The 27,500-nt window shown below is 40.9% G+C and overlaps 1 protein-coding gene and 2 long non-coding RNA genes across 8 annotated transcripts in view; 1 reads left to right on the top strand and 2 right to left on the bottom strand.

Annotated features, from left to right (window-relative positions):
• MGMT (O-6-methylguanine-DNA methyltransferase) overlaps window positions 1–27,500 on the bottom strand; it is a 186,295-nt gene that overhangs the window by 37,871 nt on the left and 120,924 nt on the right. For all 5 annotated transcript variants that reach the window (XR_014586915.1, XR_014586916.1, XM_083844684.1 and 2 more), the window contains exon 4: window positions 13,319–13,476. Coding sequence is in view for 3 of the 5 variants with exons in the window: in XM_083844684.1 (XP_083700810.1) it covers window positions 13,319–13,476 (158 nt within the window). In the remaining 2 variants the exon portion in view is untranslated. The remainder of the gene's footprint in view (window positions 1–13,318; window positions 13,477–27,500) is intronic.
• LOC310902724 lies at window positions 1,368–13,311 on the top strand. Of its 2 annotated transcripts, none has more exons than XR_014586919.1 (3): window positions 1,368–4,624; window positions 5,853–7,532; window positions 8,396–13,311. It is a non-coding gene; the product is annotated as an uncharacterized lncRNA (long non-coding RNA). The 2 variants fall into 2 exon arrangements; XR_014586920.1 differs by having other exon boundaries at window positions 1,385–4,624; window positions 7,446–7,532.
• Window positions 16,410–27,500, bottom strand: part of LOC310902722 — a 63,121-nt gene continuing 52,030 nt past the window's right edge. Inside the window, exons 3-4 of the long non-coding RNA XR_014586917.1 lie at window positions 21,159–27,500; window positions 16,410–20,808 (exon numbers count right to left, since the gene is read on the bottom strand). The exon at window positions 21,159–27,500 is cut by the window's right edge and continues 484 nt beyond it. This is a non-coding gene — a long non-coding RNA (uncharacterized lncRNA). The remainder of the gene's footprint in view (window positions 20,809–21,158) is intronic.

Raw genomic sequence — 27,500 nt, 5'->3', positions numbered from 1 at the left:
TCTTCCATGGGAGGAAAAAAAACCAAACAAACACAAAGCAAGTATATTAATTTACCTCAGTCTGCATTGTTGTAACACTACAAAAATACAGCCTCCCATGTGCTGCTATGATCCAGCTCTTCTGACTCATCCTGGTAACACGACATACAAACCTGTCCACAGCTCTTAAATAAATCACAGAAGATGCCGTTTCCTAATTACAGTGGGATTGAGGAAGGGTCGGTAGGACCATCTGGTTGTAGTTAAACTTCAACAGGCAGGGAGGTTCTGCAAAAACTTCTGAAGATTTACGGGTGTGTTGGAATTGTCATTCTGATATTAATGAACTCAAAATAAAACGTGAATTCAACTACTCACACGTGTTGATAAAGCATGATTTCCAATTCATACCTATAAATTAACCTTGCTAACATCAACAGTTCAAACTCATCCTGACCTTTCGTTCAAGGTCTTGAAATTTGAAAAAGCAAAGGACGGCAAATGAATTTTGAAGTTTTGATGACTTAAATTCGGGGCCTTGCACATTCACAGTTGATTTGCTGCTGTTGGTGACCCGGGGCTACAACGGGGCGGCTCCAAGCTCTGAGCATGCCTGGCAGTCTCCAGGGCAATCAAATGACAAACCTAAACGAAGAGCTCCAATTGCCCAAGCCCTCCATTCACACACACACAGGACCTAGAACCACCACAAAGTAAATGTGAAGCTGCGGGCTCTAAATTTCGTATACATGCCCTACAGGATTTTCCTTTTATCATTTCAGGGCTCCAAACAAGGTCCTGTGATGTAAAATGGGGATAAACCAGTGAATTTTGATATCGTCTGGTGCAAAACTGATTCTACGAGTTGAAACTTCTTATATTGTCTTAGAAGCAGAGATATTTTCCCAATGACTCTGCTGTATTGTGGACTGCAACACTGAACTTCCCAAGGGGCCTCACTCAGGTGCCCCGGGAAGCATTTTCACAGAACAACTCCGTACTCAGCCACAAAACAGGATGACACTAAACCAGGTTATTTTGAAGAATGCAGTCATGGATTTCTTTCTTCAGAACTGTCGACCAACAGCACTCCCACAATGACGGATATTGTCACGACTGGGTTATGTCAAAGCAGGCATTCTGGTGCTCCTCCTCCAGGCAGGCTGGTGGCAGAGGACCCGGGTGTGAAAAGGGGAGGTATGCCAGGGTGCACTGCCTCTCCTGCAGTTTTTGCTGCTTCAAGCATAATTGCTTTTTCTCCATAATTCCACTTAGAATTACACTGATGAGGTGTTTTTACCGTTTCATTTTTCAACATGGCCCTAAATAACCACTCCCAAATGACTCTGGATCAAGAAATCTGCACCCTCAGTTGCTTTGTGAAGATTGTGTTACCAAAGATAACCTGCCCTAGAAAATTAATATATTTTAATTTTGAAATATGTAATGCAAATGTGCTCTATTATGTGAACAAAGTAAATTATAAGATCTTCAGTTGTCTGTGTGAAGTATGAATAGCAATTTCTTTAGATTTCTATAAGTTTCTTTGTAAATGGGCAAGTTAAAAATAATATTCATTAAATTGCTTAACTGTAATAAAATGAAACTATTTGCTTACTACATACAAATTAAGTCAGTATCAAAGTACTGATTTTCTTTTTTAGTTTGTATTAATTTATTATTGAATTATAAATATCTAATGTATGAAGCTAAACACTTACATAGCACTTTGCAAACACTAATTCACAAATGATGCAACATCTTTTCAAGGCACATATGAAAGCAGCAGCAATTAATTCTTAGAATTTTCTGGCTTCAACCTCAAAGTTACGCTGCTTTTTTTCTTTTCTCTTTTTTCTTTTTCTTAAGGAGCACACATTTAAGCAGTCAGCAAAACAACTGTGAAGACATAAACTGCGATTTCATGAAGTTACTTAGCCTCTTGACTGATAACACTGCCATCGTACACAGTACACTGCTAAATGAACTGCAATTTGAATTCCCGAGATTCAAATTATTTAAACAGACATCCTGGAAGCAAGCACAGAGAAGTCCTATCAGTGACCCCTGATGGTTTTTCAGAGACTAGAGTTTGCTAAATTAATAAGCAGCCCTAAAGTAACCACCTTGTTTGGCGGAAGTCCTTGCAGAAAGACGTAATGGGCCAAGGGAGGAAAAGCCTACGACAGGCAGAGAGAAATTCTGGCTTATTTGGGGTGTGAGAAGCACACGGGGCTGAGGAAACAGCACAGTTGTTCAAAAATACCCTTCTCCAGCACCTCCCAAAGAACGAAGAGCCTAAAGAATATTGCAGAGATTTTAATAAGTTAGTAAGTCTAACAAGTACATATTTTCCTGAACTAGCAGACCAATTATTTTACATAAATCTGCAGTATCAGAAAAATACTACATATGTCTCACAGCCTGCCACGAAAGAGGGTTTTTTCTTATTCCATGCCCTTCTGACAAACCCAATGAAATCAGCACACTGACAAACATGTTTATACAGCATTAAGGGTTCATGTTAAGCTGATAGCAAGCAGGAAATTTGACTTTCATATTGACAAATGAAGAGCGTATATTCTTGTTTCTGCAACAAAGAATATGTGTACTTCACCACTGAGAAATTGTTTGTGAATTCTTAAGAAATCCTGCTAGGAGAGATGCTGTGATCCTCCTCCCTTAAAAGATGGTCGGACTTAAGGTCAGAGCACTCTTAATCTGAATTTCAGATCTTGACTTTTGTTGGCTTTACTTTTTCTTTTTGCATTAAATATGAATGATATTCACTGAAACATTTGGAACTTTAATTACAGGGAAATACACATTATTTTATTGCTTGCCTGAAAACGTATAGCTTCAGTCATTGTTCACCCATGTAAAGACAATCATGAGCTTCAAGCAAAGTGCTAAAATATAAAAGGCCACATTCATTCATGTACTGGTCCAAGCTGCAGCACTATAAAGTACATCAAAAGGTGTTAATGGTTTCAATATTTATCTGCTGCAGGGAAGCACTCTAAAAAGAAGACAGAAAAAAATTTCTGCTAATGGCTGTGTCTCTCCATTAAAATGAAAAGCTTAATGCATCTTATAATCAGAGGACAATTTGCAAATCATTAAGAGAAATGTAAAATTCCATTAAAATACAAATCAAGAGTCCCTCACTGGACTAATAATCTTTTTGATATTATTTTGCATTTCACTATTTCTGTTCCCAATATCCAGGCACCACAAATGATCAGTTCTTGAACATGCTATTTACCACAGCCTACTTCTTTAACGAGAGACTGAGAGAAGTATAATCTGCTATTCAGAGCAGGTACTAATGAAGAATTCCATATATTCTGAAATTTAATTAAAACCCCAAAGATTTCAAATTAGATGCAATTTGAAATGCCTGGGGCAGAAATACATGCACTTGCGTGGCAAGGGTATCACGCTGAAAGTTGATACCGTAATTGGTCTTGATGTATTTTTGTGTTGCCAGGCTGAAGCACAGAACTCATAACCATATAAAAATTCTCTGTAGATTACCTGCTCATTGAAAATGCCATCACTCAGGTAGTTCTCTACTAAATTACCATGCTACTAAAATGCACAAAGTGATTCGAAGAGAAGAGTGGCACAGCTGGTCGACGCTGCCAATGAGTTATGCATGCGTCGACGCTGCCTTTTTTCTTAGTAAAATATGCTCAGTTGAATATTAAAATATAATTGGCATTCAACCTAAGTAGCTTAAACCATTTTGTTATCTTCTTTTAAACCGATTTGGCTCCTCCACAGTTATTTTCAAGGATGCGATTCACAAACTAATGACACCATCACATTCAGCTAGATTTGTACTATTTTACATTTGTCATAAATAGGAACAATTTCTACAGCCTTCTAGGGATGTCCTTTAATATTGGCTCCTCTTGAACATCAAAGGCCCAATTCATGGGGAAAAAAAGAAAGAAAAAAAAGAGTATGCCATTTATGTTGGTTCTTGCATATTTTATTCTGAGAAGAGTGTGGGATGTAAATTTCTAGTGAAAAGTGTATTTTTGCAAGCCCTTGTTTTTCCTGTAATATACCGGTCAGCTCTTACGTTTACAAGCTCCAAAAGAAGATACAGCAAAATATCTTGGAAATGGGTCAGAAAGAGGCACTCTTAGGTCAAGCAGCAGCAGATACCAATGGCAGAAAATGGTTTCCTCTCAAATTAGTTAACCTATGTACCCATAACACGTGTCATAAACATCCTAATATTTTTTTTTCTGAAAAAAAAAAAAAAAAGAAAATGAAAAAAAAACCACCACCATAAAATGGCCTTTAGAAGCAAGGCAGTTGCCACAGCAGTAGTCATATTAAACACATTACCTCTGAAATACCAAACAGGTTGAATGCATATGAGTTCTGATGTTACTTAGCCTTGATATGGAAAACCTGGCTGAAAGTTCATTAAGCAAATAGGTGGGGGTACTATATTTATAAAATTCTTTTCTTTTCTCTTGATTACATAGTTTATTAAACAGGGTGCAAAGGTTACATGGACCTGCCAGTGTGTCAAGCAAGCAAACAAATCAAAGGAAAAATGAATTAAATGAAACTTACTCCTCATCGGTCTGCACTGCGAGGAGGTTGCAAAGATCTGCAGGTTCAGGTGAAGACAATAGCACGTGGCTCCGGGTACAGGAAGTCTCCTTCCATGTTGGTATTTGCTTTTTTCCACCTTCAGTTCTGATCTTTTTATTGAAACCTCATATACAAGCAGTCATTTCCAAAGTTTACCACATTTGATTAAAATATTATCAAAATCGGGATCAACTTATTCCTTGTATTTCATGGATGGAGAAAGGACCTGGTCTTGATAACTCCCCTTCATAATGTGGGCAGATGCATAACTAACGTCGAGAATATTGACAAGAAAGGATTATTCTATTGAAAATACAATGCCTTTTTTTTTTTTTTAAACTAACTGACACTTTCACTGCCTTCCCCATGGTGATACAGACACACTGCTCTCCCTGCCCTTTAGCTTCTTTCAAAGATCCCACCTCAGGAAGCGCTTGCTCTGCCTGGCTCCACCAAAAAATGGTAACCCATAAGAAGTTACGATTCCTCTGCCATCTTGGGAGTCCATGCATCCTGATGGCTTTGCCTAAATCCCGACTGTGTGTCAGGGACCATGGCAAAAAGGAATTTGAATTGTCAGGAAGGGCTTATGTTTGGCAGAAAATTTATCCTATGAACAGTGAACAGGTGGGCACAAATAAAGCGGACTTAACATACACTTAAAACCCCAGGAGCTTCCACTGAAAATGGTGGGAATTTTGCTCTGAATTCAAGAGAAACTGAGTCAGGAATTTTGTAAATACTTCTGTTGAGAAGGTATTTGTAATTTTTTTTTTTTTTTAATACAGACAGTTGATACAATGCAGTGAGCCAACTGGGATGGAAAAAGAATTTGTAACACAAAAGTAACGGAGATATTTTTTGGTTTTGTTGTTTTTGAAGGTTGGGGAGGATTGATTTCTGTTTGAAGAAAATTGTAGGGAAGTATTGGATTGTAAAAATCCATTAAATACCTACCAAAACAGTAACTTTCTGATTGTCAAAACTATTCTTAATGAAACGGTAATAAAAGAAGGTGCCAGTCTATGGAATTTGAATTTTGCATTGGCAGACAGAAATATAAAAACTTCTCATCTTTTTGCACATGAATCCACCATGTCCAGATATGTGAAATATTTTCAAGCGGATTATTTCAAATTACCTTAAAATAACGTTTTCTAAAAGCCTAAATATAAATGTATTTGCATGTCTGATGAAGCTGCAGGAATGAAAATAAGTGAAAGTTGGTAACAGTTTTGGTTATCTCTTCTCTTTAGTGAAATGAATATAAAAATATAAATAGAATTTCACAACTTGAAAAAATAAATGGTGAGAATGATGTTTTACACTTATCAAGGAAACATCAAGCCCTGCCTCCTCCTCAGCAGGTTACCTACCAGTGCAATTCAGTTCTGCAAAATGTAAGTACAACTAGGTAACGCTGGTTGACTTACGCTTTCCCAATTGAACTTTACCGTATTTTCCATTTTTCACTAGAAATAAGGTAACCATGCAGAGGTGATAGTGGGCCAAGGCTGGCTCTTTCAGTTTTTTCTGCAGGCTGAATTTTCCGTTTTTCCTGTTGAGGATGGCTATGCTGTGAATATGGCAATCTATGAAATGACATTGCCAACAGCTCTCACTGGATCGGGGTTTGGTCATTTATTTATTTGCACTGCACTGGTGTGAGTTAGTGCTGCCAATACACCATCTCTTCCACTCAAATATATTTTAAAATACATATCTATATAAGTCCAGTTGGTCAATGTACCCAGCTTCACGCCCTGGCTCCTGTTGTTGCCTCCTAACACCTTCCTAAGGTTTCCTACCACGGTTCTGTACGTCTGCTATCACCACTTGCAAGTCTGGGCAGTCGGTGTGAGCACAGAAAATACTACAAAGATTTTTACTGCAAAGAGGCTCCTGTTCAGTTTTAAAAGAGAAGCAGTATTTTGGCCATTAGGTTGGCTTGCCCATAGCAAATATGTTTTTTAAAATTCCCTCCTAAAAATCCTTCTCTAGGAACTTAAAACCAAAAAAAATAATAATAAAAAGAAGACACACTGTCTCTCATACTCTCTGTGTTATCATATAGTGAAAAAATGTACATCTGATATCTGGGAAGAAGAGTGAATAGTGAACTTGATAACTGTTTGATAAGAAGCAGAAGTAATTATTTGCCCCATATTCTTCAACTGTCTATCATCCTAGCAAGCTCCAGCCAGCTAGCGTATTTCAGATATTGAGTATGGATTTATGTTTATTAGATCATGCTAGAAGAGTCATTTAAAAGTAGGTGCAATTTAGTTTAAAAGGGCAAATAAAGTTACAAGACATGCACAGGACTGAAGAAAATTAAAACTATGTAAGGCTCAGATATATGTATGTCTCTATAGATATGTCTCATATCCACAGGCCATCCCTTTAAGAATTACAAGTTAATAAAGATATTAAAATTGTGAAAATTTCATTCCCTTTAGTATTTACTGCATTGCTAACGCTGGGCAAACATCATTCTAGGAGTCAGAAGAAAACGCTGAAGTTTAAGGTGTACTTAAAATGTTTATGATTACTTTTCTATTAATGATCAAAGTTACCTTCACCTTAATAAAATCATTCGTAGGTCAAATCATGCTTGCTATTCTCACCTGTTCTTACCACCCTTAATTCCCATTGTCTCCTGTTCTCCTCAAGGCTGCAAATCACCAAACCATAACATTACATATTTTTTTTTTGTTTTGTTACATAAATGCTCATGGCTGCTGTGCAGTGACCTCAGGACCAACCGAGGAGATCTGTCAGTCTGCTCTGGCATCTGATGTCCCTGAGTGTCCTCCTCCTACTCTTCTGATCAGTTTTTTTTTTCACAGCTTCTCCACTTTGAGCCTCGGAAGCCTCAGACCTATACTCCCTGTTTCTGGAGCTCCTGAAGAGTAGTTTACCCATTCTTTTATTATGTATGTATAAGCATATATATCTCTCCCTCTATATAGATAGATATTATATGTAATAATGTATTTTAGTAAAATATTGCATATTATATATTATACAGTACATATTATTTCATATTATTATGTATAATATATATGATTATATGTAATATATTATATTATCATATAATATATACATATATATATATACACACATATATATATATTATATAAATAAATATTTCCCAGCCATTTCTTTCCTGCTGAATTTGGGTAGAGTTGCTATCCTACTATCTATAAACTGGCACCCAAAGTTTGAAACATTCTAGCTTTACTAGGTAGTATCTCAAAAAGGTAAAGGATTTTTACAATTGTTTTACTAGCTTCAGCTTAAAGAAAGGGAAGAGAGATCTGTATTGATCTTAATACTATAAATGCTTTTCTTATTTTAGTAAACCATGTATTGAAAAAGTATTTGGCTAAATTGCATGAGAGAAAAATTTACTCTTAGGATATGCTTCACACAGCAATTAGGGTAAGCAGTAGAGTCTTTAAAAACACTTTAAAAATGTAAGTATTCAGGGCATGTTGAATCTGATGTCTCAGAAGTAAATCAAATCAACAGCCCTGCGATCTTCAGAAAACTAGTGATTTGAGCATTTCAACCACCAAAAGGAAAAAAAATACTTTGGTCTTTGCTGACTTACAGACAGAACGAAGAATATCTACTTTTTTTATCTTAGCCTTTTATCTTTTATCTTAATTTGCTGCATTTTTTTAAAAATAGTTTAGGATGTACAAAAACAACAGTAAAACAAAAGTGCTCCCACTAGTGGTAAGGTGTAAGATCAATTGATATTTTGTTATTAATGGAAGGATTTTCTTTACAGGTACTTTGTGAAGGGAGAGATCCCATAGACACGTGTGGATCCCGGGAGGGACTGGCGGGCATGCAACAAGGGAGCAAGAGTCTCCCTGAAAGCTGGAGGACAAAGTCTCATTCCACAGAGAGAGACACCGAATTATGAAAGTAAATAGTTTCTTCAGCTGGTAACCAGTATTTTACAGTGTTTCTCTGTCCTGTGGTGGCAACTACACCACGTTTGCTAGTCTATCGTGCTTTGGTTCAAGTTTCTGAACGAGAAGGCTCCCAGGAAATCACAGGGTAATTATTGATTACAGGCCTGGGCACGGAGCAAAGTCATCTTGAAGGGAGAATGGAGGTACTACCGATGTCTTTGAAGACTCTGCTGCCATTATGTATGAGGTGTTTCATCAGTATCCCTTCTTGGATGAGTAACATGCATTATACACGGGAAATTTCAGCTCCTAAGCTGGTTTGCAAAGCTCACCTCCCTGGTCTCCATCCTCAAATTGTTCCTCCCCTGGCTTTTTCATAGCTTTTTGCTGCCCTCGCTTACAGGCAGCACGGCTCGCAGACCCGCACACTGTCAGCTCCCTCGCACAGCCACGGTAAGCAGCACGGCAGGGTGGCCGAGCTGGACCACCACAAAACGCCTTCACTCCGGGTCCACACCTCCGGTACAGGGACACGACTGAGGAGCTCTGGACTCGAGAAATAGAAGTGTCATTTTGCAAAGCTAAAGGAGCTCGTCCAGCGATGACGGAGGCTGGGCATGGCATGGCACGCAAAGAGCAGGGCCCCAGGGCTGCTGCTTGTCACAGGGCAAAGGAAAACTCTTGTGTGTGTCCAATTTCCTCTGCTCTTGTTGCTCTAATAAGCCATCTGGTCTGGAAACACACAACTGCTCCCTGCTGCAGCGCCCAGCGCTGCAATGCTTTCTGCAGTCTCAACCCGTAAGTTTGTAAGACACAAATAAAGAAAAGTCAGGAAATTCATGACTGGCCAATTTAGCATTTCCTTTACCATTTCATGAACTCACAAATCAAGCAACTCATGCATAGGCTTCAAAACAACAACAAGGTCAATTTTTCTTCTTCATATATAAAGGGGGCTAATGACCATGGTACATTAAGACTAATTAATCACTCTCCATGATAAATGTTCAGTCATTTTCCTGAGGTATAACACCTTGAACTCACGCTGCAGAGAAGTGGGAAAAACCTACTGTTTCCTAGTTCAATGAAATTCTACATTGAGCACTGCTCATGATGCAAACCAACGAAAATTCCAGTTTTCAATTACATTTTCAAAAAAAAAAGAAAAAAAAAAGAAAGAATTGGCTGCATATGCTGGAAGCAGACAGCTGGTGAGCTGACAACTTCTGGAGGTGTGGAGAAACCAGCTTTGAACTTTTCATGCCTGCCTCAAGCTGTGCTACAGCACCAGCACCTCAGAGTCAAACTTTACCGCTGATGAGTTACAAGGAGGAATGTTTAATTGCATATTTGGAGTGCTTTTAGATGCTTTCCCCCCTTTTAATAGTAATTTAGAGAATTAAAGGCACTTTAGAAAATCTAGGGCATGAGATGTGTGGCTGGAACAGTGAGTGTCAGAATTGAGCTTGCCAGTGCGATGGTAATGCACACGCACTTGGCAGCCGAATTACGGCCGCATAATGGCACGGTTATTTCATTTTCACAGTCAGCACAGGGATTGTTGGAAGGGGCTCGGTGTCCGATGGTGCTTCGCTTCCCCAGGAGCCCAGAAAAAGAAAGTACATAGCTGAATTTGTTTTGTGTGGCCACTGGCAGGTCCCTCAGCCTGGTCGTGAAGCGCTGAGGGCCTGAAGAGGCTGGGCTCTGAGCTCGCCACCAGGCCAACAGGATGAGCAGCTGAGGGAGCTCACTGCCTCACACGATGGGGAATAAAGATCACTTCGGGATACCACAGTGCTAGATGGCTTTATTCCATCTGCAGGAGCCCACCTTTACTTCCTGAATTAGCAAATCTCCCTGCTTTTGCTATCATAAAGTTAAATGTTAGCATTTTTCCCTTCATAAGGAACTATGTCTTAGTGTTTGGCACGAAAGGAACTGCAGAAAACTGATCATTTATTGAGCAGTGCTTCATCCTGAAAGAACTTCATACTCATTTTTAACAGTCATTTTGCAAATATGCTAAGCCATAAGATAAGCAAAGCCCTTACTGTCCTCAGATGACACTTCCACAGGAAAAAAAGAATAAAAATAATAAAGACAGTTTGATTTAAGGACTGCTTAAGAAGAAAGAAAATATCCAATAATCAGCCCTTGTCACAAAAGCACTTGATGATGGAACTTGCATGGGCCAGGATCAAAGAACAGTACTGTAAGGGGTCCTCTTCGCTGGGACGGGAGAAAAGATGGGCCAAAGGTTCTGGCGACGCGTTAGAGAGCTGCTGATGAACTGAGACATGTAAGGAAATCAGCGTGAAGAGAAAAGCCTTCACAGCTTTGGATCTTCATGCTCTCGCTTGTGTTTATTCTGCATTTTTAAGTGCCTGGAGAAATGAGTAGGCACTTTCAAATGTAAATGTGAAAAAGTAAATAAATACCAAATTCTTAATTTAGCAGAACTGCAACTCTCACTTACACATAAATTGAAATGTACAATTTAAGCCACTATAATGCAGTTTTTACCCTATGTATCTACTAAATAACTTTTAAAAATAATTTCTTCAATTTTTTTTGACATGTATTTCCACATTTCTTCCAATATCATTTTCATCGGTTATCTGAAGGTAGCACTAAGAAGAAAATGTAAGAGGATATATACAAACAGCATCACATCAATGCGACTTGTGTCAATTAGTCCTGGGTTAGCATTTCCATTACGGATGTGCCTCCCCCCGTAAAGCACACACACCTGGTCTCAGACCAAGAACAAATAACTGAACTAAATTAAAAAAACCTGGACTTGTGCATACTACAACGAGAAAAACACTTCAGCCCTCCCCAGCGCAGAGCCCACCACAGCCTGCCACCAGCATGAGGGCAGGACAGCTGCGGCCTCCATGACGCCACCGCTGCCACCACGCTGGAGAGACTCCGCGGGGGGGCTTGTGGCCACCGGCCACCTCCCGTAGCTGCCAGAAAGCCCCCGGCCACCTCCGACAAAGGGGACAGTGCCAGCTGGGTGCCCACAGCCGGGGAGGTGGCTGCCCAGAGAAAGGCCAGAGCCCCCCAGCAGGCCGGGCCTGCTCGGGGCTGGACCCCCGAGGAGAAGCAACACCACCATCACAAGACTTCATCAGCCGAGCTGAGAAGAATTCAGTAGCCAAGTTAGAAAAATTAATAAAAGTAGAAGCATTACTTTACATGTTTTGCAGTCTTCTGGTGGATCATCTGGGAAACAGAATTCCTCTCTTTTAATCAAAGATGGAACGAGCGACGGCAATAACCCCACCAGCTTTGCCCATTCACGTTCATCCCAATCCTAACGTTTTCACAACTCAGCTCTTTAATTTCATCCCAGCTAATAAAAAACCAGTCAGATGATAACGTAGTCACCTAGAAGATGGGACTTTGTGAAAATTTTGGCAATTCCAACAAATGATATATCATAGTATTGTCAGTGCTTATTCTCCCATATGTTAATTGGATGGTTTCACTAAAAACTTCTAAATAATTATTTTTTTAGTTGATAAAAATGAGAATGTTTGTAAAAATACCAGAGGAAGACAGTATAATACACAACTTAAAATCTTAAAAAGTCATCACCAACCCTTCAGTTTGAGTATGAAAGATGTTGCATTGAGAAATTTTCAAAATATGGAAGAATTAGTATAGAAATTCACCACTAAAGTAAAGGTACTGTGCAAAGTTCATAAAATTTACAACTGCCATCCTTTGAAAACAAAAGTCTGACTATCTGTAGAATACTCTGCAGAACAACCACATTTTGGTTTTGTTCTGCTCGTTGAAGCTGCCATCGGATATTTAAGAATAAGAAAGTGTAACAGCAGGACGAAACCTATTATTTATAAGAATTTGGATAAAACCAGCAATTAGCAGTAGACACAGCTGAGCTTTATGAATGTGTACCTATAAAAACAGCTGTTCCTTTCCACATGTAAAACTGGCAATTGTTTTACGTGAGTATTTATGTATTGTCCCTATACTTTAAAATACAAATCTATGCACCCATATTTAAAAATTGCCTTTCACCTAGAACCACACACAAAGAAAAAATACACATTTTTTATTTTATATAAAGAACGGTGCTGTCTTACCTTCTGTAGTAGAGGGTACTAGCCCCTTTCTGGTGCTCTATTATTATGAATATATATATCACCTAATTCAATTAAAACATAGATCTCAGAAAATGAAAATTTTATTCTCTGAGAAATTATTACATTCATGGAGAGTCAAGAAGCCACTGCAAAATCAGACTTCTGCTGTTACTATTATTAGTTTTTTAATTCTGGGGTCTATTTCATTTCATGTTGATTGACTCTTTTTACAAGGTCTTCAGGAAAATGTCCAGTAAATGGAAAATGGTAAGGAGGAACTTTTCTCATGTCATGTTTTCATCTAAATACGTGACCATTGTAACTGCTTTGTAATAGCACTTGTTCATTGTATACAAATATCAAAATACCGTAACTTTGGGGAATCAAATGTAAAACCTACCAGAAAGATAAGAGCACAGCTCCCTCTGGCACCCAACTACACGGCTGTTTCTGCAGTGTCGGCTAGCTGTCCGCTCACAAACATCAGCCCCATGATGCTGGCAAGACGACAGTTTAAGGGAGCAGCAACCTTACTGAAAAATGTTCCGCCATTCAGATGTATTCATATTCAAACCTTCCAGCCAGCGCATGGCAGGAGCTGAACTGCACCTTTTGCACCGCCGTGGCCAAGAAGGAGGGCAAGGGGAGTCAAAGGCATGGCGGCGGGGTGGCACTGACCTCGCTGGAGCAGGGGGTGGTGGAAGGGGGGCACGGGCAGCTGCTCCGTCCTCGCCGGCTCGCAGAAGTAGGCACGCAGCCAGGCCGTGCACTGCTTCAGCGGCTCCGTCATCTCCTCTGCGCCTTCGCACACCTCGCAGCCCGCCGACGCCTCTGCCCTGCGGACAGAGAGAATTGTAAAATTATTAATTATAAAAGTTATAAAAATGAATATTCATGCTCCCTGCATTAGCAGAAAATGAATCATCTCAGAAGCATTCAATCGTGAGTCACAGACTGAAAGTCTTTTTTCTGCTCTGACAAAAGTGATGAGAGTCATAACAGCAGTAACAAAAATTCATCCTCATCACCTCCTGAAATGCAACAATGACACATGGTTGCTTACACCTGCTTAAAAAAAAATAAAGGATCGGTGAGAAGGAAACACCAGGCATAAGTGGGAAACATCAGGGAGCAAGGAGAGGAAACCACCCAAGTCCCAGAGGCTGGTAGAGGCCACATCCTCATGCCTCTCTGGGGGATGGAAGTGAGGCTCCTCCACCATATCCCCTACGGGCACAGTCCTGTCTCCCCAGGGACCTTCCCTAGGGAAAGACGAAAAGGAAACAGATTTCTGCAGAGCCAGCGCTTTCCTCTTCCGCGTTTCCTTCCAGCGACGTTGGCAGGTTTCTGCTTTCCTCCACTTATTGAATTGGAAGGAAGCAATTGAGAACTCATTTGATTTTCAATGGCAGCTCATGCTTTCAGGATACTGAAGAGCAAAGCAAACGAACAGAAAGCACCCGCAAACAAAAATGTCCTTTTTCTCTTGCTATTTTTTTTCTTTTTTCTTTTTTCTTTTTTTTTTTTTTTCTGGAAGAGCAATGCCTGTGTGAGAGCACTGAAAATGTGAACACCAGATTTGCAAATATTCAGACATGTTTCCCAAGCCATATGCCCTTGGTTAGGCAAAGCAGCATCAGTGAAGAGGTCATGGTGCTCTGCTGGTGCTTTCCAAGACCGCTATGTGGGTGAGGAGACCAGTTTCAGCGTACCCACAACCGAACACAGCCCATTGGCAATGAACCCAAGAGAAACCATGGGAAGAGCAATGAGACAACATCAAAAGCGACTGCCGAAACAGCAACCCCTGCCAGCAATCTTCTAGCACCCAGAATCTTAAATACCACCGATACACCATCCTTTCTGATTTCCTGCTTATTGCATTTTATTTTTTTTCCCCAGCTGGAAATATAGCCAGACCCCAGAACTGTTTCTCAACAGTATGCTGGTAAAACTCAACAGAATAGTCTTCTGGCTATAGGCTGGATTGTCACAAGGGAGTAGAAAGTAGAGAAGATTGTGGAAGTATCAAAATACATGAGATCCTGAAACAGAAGAAAACCAGAGTATTTCCGCTGTACAGTTATGGGGAAAAATCAAAATGAAACAAATTCCCCAGCATGCTCGAGTGTGCTGCAAGTGAGAAAATATTTTGTTAGTTACCTCCTAGCAGAAAGCCTAAGAAAATTAAATGCATCATGTACCACTAATGGCATGAAAGACACCGGGCCTGCTTTTGCCACAAGGCACCTTTGCAAAAAGACCTAACACCTTCAAATGCTTGATCCACAAAAGCTCACGAAGCTGAACACAACAGGACACCCGTGTAATCAGACACCAACCCGCCCTGCCTCTGGATAGGATAAATGATGTGCAGTCGGAAGCTGTTTCAGGGTTTCTCTCAGAAGCAAAACCCTCACTCGTCTGGTGCATGATCAAACGCCCCTGCAATTTCTCCCAGCCCCAACTCATTTTTCTGATTAATTGTTAACCATGGAAGGCCACATAATTACTGATTAGAAAGTGGCATAGAAAAAGAGGGACACAGAGGTGGACAATTAAAATTCTCCAGCAGCACAAGAATATGATGAGTTGATGACTTGGAGTGGAAGAAAAGCAAAAATGCAGAATCAGCTCTGGATCCAGTCTGCTAGAAATTAAACGCAATTCTATTTCTCCTTCCATTTACTTACCACACTACTCACATTTTTTTATTTTGTATTTTTTTTTAATGGAAGGGGAGGGGGAAAATAGCATCAATTTATGAAACTGATCTCTATGTTATTTTGCTGTGTAATAATTTCTTTGCTAAAAAAAAAAGAAGTCTGAGAATCTGTGCATAAACATTTTCACATGAATATCTGCGTGACACAGACCTCAAACCCATGTTCTCGACACCAAGGATAATCAGTTATTCTGCACATGTACAACACTCAGCAGAATAGGGCTCAGTTTTACTGTGGATTGTTAGAGCTATGACAATATCATAACTACAGAATATAATAATGCCTTTGAAATCTCCAAGACAAGTTGGGAGACTTTTCTGCTCCATTTATCCAGAAGAGCATAGAAAGCACTCAAAACTACAGTAACCTTATGGTTTTCACATCATCTTGCTTCACATACTTGGGAGTCTGGAAGTGATTTGGACTATAATATCATCATAAAACCGAAAGAATACATCTCCTTGCTGCTCTGCGAGCAGGCAGCCCCCGAGCGGCCGGACTCGTGGCTCTGCCTCCCAGCACCGCGGCCTGCCCTGGGCAGGTGGGGGGCAGCACCCCCAGCTTGGCGAGGTGCAGTGCTTCTGAGCCTGAGGCTTTGGGCTTCCAAGGGCTTTGCCTAAAGCCACAAGGCAACTTTCAGGCCTTTAGCTCCTTATTTAACAGTCAGGAGCAGCGTAAAGGCCCACCACAAGCCCCTCTCTTTAAAAAGGCAGGAATTACAGCAGCTGCTTTGCCTATTTGTGTGGCTGGGGGAGGTACAAGAGCCTGCTGGATACCACAGCACAGCTATCCCAACAGAAGGATATGTTTTCACCACCACCGTTTCACCACCACCACACATAGTTTTCCCTTCCACCGGGTCTTCCCTGGCACAAAGGTTTGGATGTAAGGCTTAATTGTAGTTACCGCTTATAAGGAGAGCCCCTTGTCACTGCTGAACATCTCTGGATATTTTTCTGGGATGTTCTCCCATCACTTCACGTTTTCACATCTCCGATCTCCATTTTCTACTGCAGTCAAGAAAAGCAAAGCTCTGCAAGAAGAGGTGGTGCTTGCTAAGAACGCATTGATCTCTTTTGCTGTAGAATACAAAGTCAATTCACCAACGTATATGCTGAAAGGTTCACACTGGCAGAAAGATAAAAAAAAATCTTCACCTTAATTTTGCTTGGCTAGAAATGCTAACAACTATTCCTGGGAATTTGATGACATTAATAAAGAAAAGAAAGAACATAACTAATGCATAGGCGTCTTCTACTGGCCCTCCTCCCCCTCCCTTTTCTCCTCCCCGTTCTCTTTCCAAAGTTGCATAGCAGTATTCCTTCTACAAACTACCTCGTCATTAAAAATTCAACTTAAAACAGCAGCTGCCTTTAAAAGGCTTTTCTGAGGCTTCAAAGCCACACTTTGGTCCAACTAAACTACACGTACATTTCAAAAAGCACGGCAGAAGTGGTCTCAAAACATTCATAAGAAGAAAAGGAGAGCAGATGAATTACATTACGGGAAATTTTTCCCCCCCGTGTGAAATTCCTCTGTTCAGTGTTAGGCTTCCTGGGAAGGTTGAATGCCCATTCCGAACTTTCATCATGTCTTTCATCATGTCAAACATGAAGATGGACAGGAAGACGTCTGTGTAATATGAGAGGCAAATACCCATCTAACATTTACATTAACTAATTGTGCCTCATCTTTAGCAATGAACAAGAAAAGGTCTCCCTCTTTTCTCCATGCCCCATGTCCTGGAGAAGGGCACAGGAAGGGACTGGCTCCCAGCTACGCAGCTACCAGCGGTGCTGAGCCACCTGCCTGCAAAGTGACGGCCAAGCGGCCATGTGCTCACGGACCTGCCTACAGAAAGCTTAAGTCTTAAATCTGTGATTCAACGATACAATTTTTTTTTCTATACATGAAAATAAACCAAGCATGTTCATCTAAAAATGAAAAGAAAAAAAAAAAAGCTACAAGAAATCCAACTGCTTTATTTCTGCCTTGGAGTTTCATTACCTTTTCTTAAAAAGCACCGGCACCTTTTTTGCAATGTGGCTAGAATAATGAGAAGCATTTATTTAAAATGCAGTAGTGTTATTTAAATCACTCACACTTTCACTGGAGACTTTCATTGCACTTGCTTTCATTACTGAACGATATTAGCTGCTGTCCGGCTTCTCAAAAAATTCCAAGTGGTGTTTCTTTTTGTATTTTTACCTGGTCATTGAGTAATAACTGTACAGGTTTTGTTTATTAAACTGACAGTTTATTTGTTTGCATTAGTGAGGATGATGTGTGTGCACTAAGTCAGATGCCCTTTTTTTAAAAAAGAAAAATAAACACTTTCTGTTGATGTTAAATGGCTTCTCAGCTGCAAATGACTGACTCTTCTACATGGCTTTACTATGTGATGCTTAACTAAAACTACATAGTCTTCAAATAGAAATAACATGCTTGTTTCAAGCTATAAAAAGCAGACTAAAAATATATATATATTTTTTTCCCCTGAAGTTTTGGATCTCTCCCAAGAGAAGATTTTTTCAAGGCCAGGAGCAACTGCTGCAGACCTCCAGCCCACGCATTCAGCTCGTGGTGGTGACAAAGTCCAAGAGCAACGTAAGGTCTGCCCCAGCATGGGAATCCACCACAGCCTGGGTGCAGACTTACTGCTCCAGTTTACATGTACAACAGCTATTCCATATCACTCTTACTGAAATCCCATGTATTTATTTCAATTTCAGCTCTTTTTAAGCCTGACCTCCCCACCTAGGGAAGTCACCGGGCTCTCGCCTCCATGCAGCTGAGAGGCATCCTCCTGAGGTTCCTATCCCAGCCATGTCTCTCCCATGACTTCTTATGAGTTTGCATGTGATGAAATAAAGGAAAATATGGTTTGAGCAAAGGATGAGAAAGTCAGAAACGCCACCTGTTTCAGTTTAACAGGATCCTTCCAAACCATTTGCCAAGAACTGGAAGTTTCTAGCATGCTTCCAAAATAAACATGTAAGCAGCAAATTGGCTTCAGTATCATTCTAAATATCTTAGCCATTATGAAAACCAGAGAAATGCTGTGTTTCACAACGAAAAGCATCAGTGGGTACCCATCTTCTAAACTGGTAGGATTTTAATCACTTATTTTATTTCTGAGCTCCTTTTTGCCTTTGTCCATCACTTACAAAACTTAACTGAAACATTACAAGATGGACCTTGAGTTATGTGATTTAAAATAAAGAGAATATATCACAATGTCTCTGCTGGCAGTTTCCTTAGGGCAAAGGTAGGAAAACATTACGACAATGTCATATCAACACCCACAACATATTTATATATTTATTTGTATATTTACATTAAAGTTACGTATCTATTAAATATAATTAATTGGTTGAACATAATATACACTGCTAGCTTTCATTGTCTCTACCTACATACACCTGAACATCTAATCCACTGATACTTACCTCACCCTTTAGTGGCTTGCCTAAGAAGAAGTTTATGAATGGCTACAAATGCTGAACTAATGAAGATTCCCCCCTATTTCAATTCATTTAAAATAAAAAACAAAAAAGCCCCCCAACTATCACAAAAACTGCAACTCCCTATGAAACTGAACTTCAATCACCAAAGGGCCACTGGCACATATGGGTAAACAAAAAATTGCATTATTATATTACTTTCACTACAACACTTCCACTCAGATAACAGCAGGGATAAAGACCTAAAATAAAAATATAAATAAAAAATAAAAACAGAAGAAAAAAAGAAAAAAGATATGGAATGTCTGTTTCTACATGCAACTATCCAATGTCCTATCACAGAAATTTGTGTTTTTGCCAGGCTGTTACAAATTGAATTGTGTTTTGACACTGTGTTACACATGGCACTGAAGACCACAAGATTTGCAATATCCTGTTACATTCAGGTATGTGAAAAATAATGATATTTGGACACTCAGGCACATACTGTTTTATGTTTTTTAAGGGCATCCATAATTTCTTTCACTATTCCATGAACAAAGACCGTAGGAGATTTTGTTCATGAACAGAAAATTGTATAGTAAAATATAAATGTATTGGTCCTAATTAAGAGGGATTTGGCTCTTGAAATGACCTGAATGCTGTGAAAGCAATCGTCAGCTGTACTCTTCATGATACAGATGGCACAACATCTCACCAAACCCTGCTCCTGGCTTGCCGTCACTGTGATACAGCATTTCGATACTGCCCGGTGTGCCACTGCCTTCCTGCTAGAAAAGGAATAATCTCCCTTTTTCCCCAAGAAGGGACAAACCCTCAAGTTCAAGGAAAATGCTCAGGAAACATGTATGTTCTTCAGCAAAATCAACATAGCAGGAAGTCCGTGTCGTGGAGTCTAATGCAGACAGATGAAGGAAGAAGGGAAGAGTGCAGAGGAGGAGCACCAAGAGGCAAACCCAACTCCTGCAGAAGGTGTGGTGGGCAGAGATAGGCAGGCGAGAAGGGGCAGAAGGAAACGATCCATCTCCAAAATAAGGCACCAACTTCCCTGTGCTCTCCAGTGCCAGACTCCCCAGCTCCTACTCTTTCATGACGAGTAGATTTACAGTCAGGAAAAAGACACAGAGCTACCTGGCAGACAGAAACACTACATTTTAATTAAACCAGTAATAGAAAAAACATTATTTTTTCCTTGGAAATCCGTGAGCACATTTACACGGCAACATAACACTCAGCATCCCCAGTTTGAAAAGCACCTCCAGGTTGGGGTAAATAGGAAGAATTACTGCCAGCAGAACAGATCAATGTTTTTTTGCCTGTTTAGTTTTACGCTGCTTTGGCTATAAGATTTCTTGAAGGTCTGTGCCTTACACAAATCCAAAAATTATCAAAATTACCCTATAATTAAAAAGGATGAAAAAGGCTCTGATAAGAATGCATTGATAAAGGGGAGAGGACAAAGGGAAGAAATATAATCAAAGGGGGAGAAAACCATCAGTACCTTGCATGGCAACGTTAAAAAGTCCTTTTTGCTTTCCTCAGAATTCCCCCAAAACTACAACAACGAAAGGGGAAAAGATTATAGAAACCTTCCCAAAACATAGACTCCCACATGAGCGAGACCAGGACTGCTGGACCCAAAGTTGTTCAACGTCAGGGCGACCAAAGCTCGTCCGCCGAGGTCCCGATGGTAATTGAAGCCCAACCGAAACAAGTGTTTTGTGAGTGCACGTAAGGAGCTCCATGCGGCTGTCATGCTAATCTTCTTGTTAAGAGAGAAAGACCAGAGGCCCGTTGCTGTAGCAGGCTGGAACTATAACGAATGGGCTCTGACATGACCCGGCAGCCCTGCTCGGCGGCGAGAGCGCGTGATGCGATCTGACAGCAATTTAGACATGGCTCTCGTGGAGACTGCAGACCTACTTAGCGTCAAACGCCACGACGGGTGTGGGTGGACTTCGGAATGGCTTTTACCCTCCTGCTAGGGAAAAAAAAAAAAAAAAAAAAAAAAGGCTTTTTGACATCAGGCGTATGGAGATGATCTTACAGAAGGCATCTGCCCATGGGTGGAGAGGAAAACATTTTTGGGAATATTGCCCAATTACAGTAGGATCCTGTCATCACCTCGGGGAAGAATTTCTGATGGAGCCATAACCCCTCTATGAGTCGTGTGAGAAACAAAACAGTCCACGGAGCATCTGGCAGGACCAGAGAGTCTCTAAGTGACCTGAGACCAGTGAGAAAAAGGGCTCCTTGGATCGTTTTCCCCCTGGAAAGTGCCACACTGCAGCCCAAAGACCACACAAGCCCGTGTGCTTGAATACAGACCCTTCTCCCTCGTGCTTCTTGCTCTGGATATTGCCCCTCGGACAGGCCCAAGTACCAACCACAGCTACGATCCATTCAGGATGCCTCCTGGCAGTGAGCTGCCATGGTTAAATTCTGTCCTAGGCACTAATCAGCTGCGGCACATCAGGGGGATCAAGCATCACCACAGCTTAGGGTCATTAGTATAGTTAATTTTGATGAGTCCCTAAATCACACTGCTGATTCTCTAGCATCTGAACAGTAGCTCTTTTGTGAGTAAATACATATAAAAGGCAAGAGTAATTTAAAAGTTTATGTTGTTTATCTTTTATTTTCAATGTCTTTTCTTAACGTATTTCACAACTGATTAAAGACAACTCTACACACTCATGCATATGAAGTCAACAGAAACCAGGCATGTATAAACAATTGCAATTCCCGAAAAGCAAAGGCTATCCTGCTATCTTCCTTATACCTTTACATCTCTGTAGTAGCATTCAAATGGCTGTCGTACCAAATCATTTTTTTCTTAGTGAAATAGGTGGTGTGTTACTTTTCAAATGGAAGAATCAGTAATAATTAGAACTCAAAAATTAACATTAAAATGAGACTCAGTCATGCAGCATTATTCTTTACATAATATACATACATTTAACTGGCGTTTTCAATGAAGCCTTCATTGTGGAAACAAATAAAAATGTATTTTATCAACACCTAAATGTCATTTAAATAGTCTTTCTTTGATAGATGAAGGCTAAAGCCACCCCAAAACTGCGGATGAATTATCTGGTCTCTAATGACTCCAAAACAATTACAGGATGCAGAGCAATCTCGTTAAATTTTATTCAAAAGCTTACTACACTCGTGTTTTCTCTTATTTTTCTATCAATGAAACCCAAGAGGTTTAAGAACAATTCATTATGTATGAGACCCAACTTACAGTGCTTGACTGTTGATTAATAGGAAAGTTTGCTGTATGTACATTTGCAACATTAGATGCATACAATATGCTAACTTATTCTTTCACTGAAGCTAATTATTTACAAAAATGACTACTTGAGACTACAATTTATTAAATGCATGCATCCAGTCTCAATTTGGCCCCAAAAGACAGTCTGGAATGAAGATCTTTTACTTGATGTGACAACTTCTAGAAACAGTGTTATTAATATTGTAAATGTGGCAAATAAAGAGTTCAAATAGCCGTATGCCTGTGTTGCATTTTTCCCCACAACTGAATCAATGAACAAAGCAGCTTTTTAAGCTTGAAATTCACGGGGAAGCGCATTCTTACATAGTTTAATTTAGCTTCTTATAAATGAAGTGTCTGTATGACAGTAGTAACAGATTAAAAAAACGAGGAGAGCTGTAATGGAGAGAAAAAAAAACACAACAATTCTTGTTGAACTGTCCCTACCACGGTTCTTTTTAAGACCTGTTAAGAAGAAATTGATGCAGTTATGGAAGAGTATAAGAACTCAAAACTTAGTAAGACATTATTTCTCATACAACCTTTGCAATATTTTCTTTATTCTATTTTTCTATATTATTAAGGATTAAAATTCTTATGGGTATCTTTTAACCTGAAAAAGAAGCACCTGGACACAAAGCTGCAGATCGTATACAAATATCAAATATACTGATTACCTCTCGAGTAAAATACACAGAAATCCAAGTGGCCTAGTGTTTTTTTCTGACTTTTGCAAGTAATGAAGTTCGGGTACCATATGGAGGTTGTCTAAGAAAGTAGTGTGTGCAGCCCATCGTCGTGGCCAGCTGTGGTGCCTGGAAGGATGCTGCCTGCTTATTCTGTGCTACTAGTGTGTACCAGCAAACACTTTAAAGAAGGGAGTGAGACTCCTGTCTTCACATGCCAAGATAAGGAAAATCAATGTCAATGCCCAAAAGACTCAAGTGATAGCACTGAAGGTCATTAAATGCTACTCGCTGCCCTGTACCATTAAAGTTTTGATTGGAATCCTATATAGAGAGACACAGATTTCAAACAAGATCTTGCCCTGGGATACAGCATTGTGAGACCATGGAGGAAACAAAACAATCAGTGAGAGGCGGACTTCTCTAGGAACACAAGAAACAGGTTCAAGGAAAACAATACTATGTGTGGTCTTGGCTTATTTTTCCTGAACATATTTATTGTGTTTCCAGAGAAGTGTATCTCATTACGGACAAAAACAATGGAGGAGTACAAAGACAACCACTAGAAAGTTACGGCTCTTCACCCATCTCAGTTTTCTGCCCTGTGTTCCAATGCCCAAAGCCCTGCTTCATTGCCTACTCAATGCCAACATCCTACCCTCTCCTTACGTTGCCCAGTTTCTCTTCTCTGCCCCTTTTCCACGCTGGTCACCACCCCTGCTCCTGCTTATCACCCTCAACTCAACTTGTTCAGGAGATCCATTCCCCTCCAAGGGGCCGGTTTTATTCCATACAAGTTTGGCTCCAAGACATAATGCAGAATGAACGGAAGGGAAACCAGGAGTTTGGGAATAAAACAGAGAGCAAATCAAACTGGCGGCATAACACACCCAGGGCTGGCCCAGGGCAGTCAGAAAAATAGCAACTGCAGGAGAAAACACTGCTCTGGTCATCCTTTCTAATACAGCATCAGCAAAAGATGCTTTTAACAAATGAATGCTTTCCAAAGGCCCAACAGCTTGGCCATACTTGGAGAACAAAAATGTTCCTAATATCAGAGCAGCCTCTTCATAAATATTTCTGTTTCAACTCAGTGGGTTTGGCAGCAGAACAACTAGAAGATTTGTCAAAAAAAAAAGAAAAAAACAAAGAAAAAAACCACAACAATTTCTGTGTATCTTCTTACTGGAAAGGATCAACCTGCTCTGAACTGAGAATGGGGGAAATCAACCACATGCCCAAAAGACCCTCCACTAGCAACGTTTAAGTAGACACTTCATATGAAATGCTTTAAAGCAAAAAGCAAATATTCAGCAAAGTTATAAGCAGCAGCACACTCTCACCCAAGATGTTAGGCAACATTAAGCATAGGTGATACCATCAGTTCTATCTATAATTAGGTTAAAAGAAAGTCAGTTAATTTTAGCACTTACAAGAAATTGTTGCAAAACATTTTTTCCTGTATAAAAGAATTCTCCCATCAGACTTCCGAGGTCGGTTTTATCACAGGCAATTAACTGTGTTAGGGCTGGCTGCAGGGGACCCTTACACCACACACCAGACTTTCTTCATTTTCCCACTTGGCTCCTCTGGTCCAGAGAGCACCGGAAAGCACCACTGCTTTCCCCACTTTTTGCCTGCTCTGTGCAGCTGCCAAATGGTATCTGAAGTAAATTTTGTATTTTTCTGCTCATCTAACATAGATACAATCCCTGTTATGCATGGATAAAAAAAAAAAACAAACACCACCACGCTATCCCTTCACAAAACTAAGGTGGTTAACATACACGACAAGCCTCACAATGCTGCTGCAGGAACAAGGTCTGTGATCTCCAGCAGCACACGGGGAAATTGATGGAAGGAAACTCAAGGCTGACTCTAGATGTCCACCTTGACATGTGCTAATGCACGAATTCAAGATGAAAGTGAGCACCAAGAATTATAATCAACAGCACCTGCAGATACTCCAGCCTATTAAAATGAATTAAGATACAGATAAATCAGAAAACTCTTAAGAATTCAGCTCATAAAGCCGTTTTTCAAACTAACTTCCCAGAGTGGGTCACAGTCTCTGCCCTCTGAGCATCTCCTGTTAGGACTAAACACAGGCTCATTGCATGCCCGGTGCGTGGGATCCCATCAGATGCACTGCCCGCCTGCTGCTGCAAAAGAAAATAAAAATAAGAAAAAATATGAAAATAGTTTTGCCATGTCGCTGAGGCCCTTCAGATGCTCTTCAAGCAGAAGCAACCGTATGGGTGGAAGCATGGCAGGACAGGGATCAGACAGGTCCCTGAGGCTAGCCTGGCCCCCCCACGTTACTGTGAGGCTTCCAACACCAGTGCAAAGAAATGGCATTTGGTTATTTATTAAAGCCAGGTATGAACGCTCCGAAACCACAGCAACACTGCCACTTACTGCAGTTCAGCATCAGACTAAACAATCACGAAACCTATGGAAATCTGGGTTCCTAACAGGCACTCATCGGCCCAGTTTGATGTCACCACAGGACAGGACGCTTAGAGAATACCGCTAATTCACGGCAGTTAAAACCGCACAGTTAATAAATACACTCTCTGTCTTTCTCCAAAGGTTTTTTACAGGGCTTTGGGATTTTGTCTCACTGGCATTGGCAGAACCGTTCCTAAAAGGTCATTACCCGATGAAGAATTTGTTTTGCTTCTTACCCATTTATGGCTCAAAACCAGAACTTGCATAGAAATACAACCCTACAATGGCAGGAAAACAAACACACACAATAAAAAAAGGAGTATTGTCCTTCATTTTCACACTCCAAGGTTTGGTGTATGCGCACCCTCCTGTGGGTGCGGAGCCCTTGGGGAGCAGGGGCGGCCCCAGGGGGCTGTGCGGGGCACCCGGAGCACGAAGCGGGACCCAACGCGAGCTGGAAATTGCAGCCCCGGCAGCTGGGAGGTTTCTGCTGTGCAATGCCACCCACGTCCCACGGCAGGAGAGATGGAGACAACCACCAAAGATCCTTCTGGCCAAGATGAGACAAACAAAAGTGTAATTTACATAACTGTGTTTTGAATAGTGCAGAAATATTTCTGAAGTACGCTCTCTCTCCTTTTGAAGTGGTGAACAGTGCCTGGAGACTGCCGTCCTCCGAGCTTTAGGTGAATCTGCATTACAACCCCATTAGCTTGTGTACTACGCTCATTAATAAATAAGCTTCCCACTTAAGTGCCTTTCTTGTAAATTGGTTTGTTCTGTTCCACATAAATAATATAAGTTTCTCTTATCAAGCAAGGTGGGGTTTTTTTCTTTACCTACCGGCAGCACGTGACACAGGACACCACGGTAATTTCACCCAAGAAGCAGTCCGTGCAATGAACTTCTTCAACAGCTCTTTTCGTCGCTATTTACTACAGCAGCTGGAACGTGTTCAATAGTTAGCATAGCATAAAATAATGCCTTTAAAAACTGACATAAGTATATTGACCATATGTCGAAAGTAAAAGAAAAAAATACTAAATGGATAGTTATTGTAATTGTGTTTTAAAACACTGAGGTCATATTTAATTTTGAATCCAAGCTCTTACGATGTGCTTTCTGGCAAGGGCAGCATAATAAAAGCTTTAACAGTAGGAAAAAACACGAATGTTATTATTGCAAACCTCTTTTCCAGATTACTAATACTGCAATAAACAAACTGAATAAAACTTTAATTATTTGAATCAGAAATACCGTCACTGGCTTGGATAAACCGTAGCCTGGAGCCGACGGATGGCACCGCTCAGCTCTTCCTGCCTGCGCGGCCGCTCCGTCGTCCCCGCGGCTGGGCCCTGCCCAGCTCTGCAGGCCTGGCCATGGGGATTTGGGCACCCTCGCCCTGCCCAGGGCTGCACGGCTCCAGACATCGTGCCCTGCTGCCTGCAGACAGAGCAGCCCCTTCCCGGCTGCTGTTAATGCGGAAAGGCAGCCTGCGTCCTCCCACCGCGCTACTCCTGCGCCTCCCGACAGCTCTCGCGGGGCAGCAGTGCCTGCATCTGGCGACAACCAGGCAGAAAAGGTGCTCTGAATCGGTCTATTTTAAAAAATTAGTTTGGCAAACACCTATATCCACATAGCACGGGATACTTACGCAGAAACAAATCAAGAAGTCCCTGCCAAAACAGCCCTGACCATCCAAGTGCTGTACTTAAACAAGTCTCTACATGGGAATAACCAAAGATAAAGGTAGCAATTTACCTTAACTGGGATTTAAAGACTATTTGCAGGATTTATGCACGCTCAACTCAAATTTTAGAGTCCGTGCTGCTGTATTAGTCTTCACCCTATGCTAATCTTGTTGAGCTCAGCCCCAGTTGCCTTTCAGAGGGAACTAGCCTTCTCACGATGCCCAGCACACCGAACCGAGAACATCCTCCCGTGGAAGGCCTGTCAAGCACCGACGCTCATTATTGCCCATCAGACAGCACGTGGCCCCACGGCACGAAGAACAGCCTCAGGAAGACGCTGACCAGGCAGGTTTCTGTCCCCAGGTAGCGCTCTCCATTCTGGATCTGTGTCCCTGCTACAGCACAGCCTCCTCGGCTGTCTCCACGGCTGCAGCCACTGCTCCTGGGCCGGTCTGGCAAAGGCATGAGGGGATTTAAGTGAGGGCTAAAGCCGTGTGTCTTCAGGAGTCTTGCCCTGACCTTGGGAAGTTCGCTCTTCTCTGAAGCTGAGTTCCCAAACAGACTG

This window comes from Anser anser (genome assembly GCF_964211835.1).
Source record: "Anser anser genome assembly, chromosome: 7".
NCBI classification, from domain to species: Eukaryota; Metazoa; Chordata; class Aves; order Anseriformes; family Anatidae; genus Anser; species Anser anser.
The sequence above is the reverse complement of the archived record's forward strand: the minus strand, read 5'-3'. Positions and strand labels throughout refer to the sequence as shown.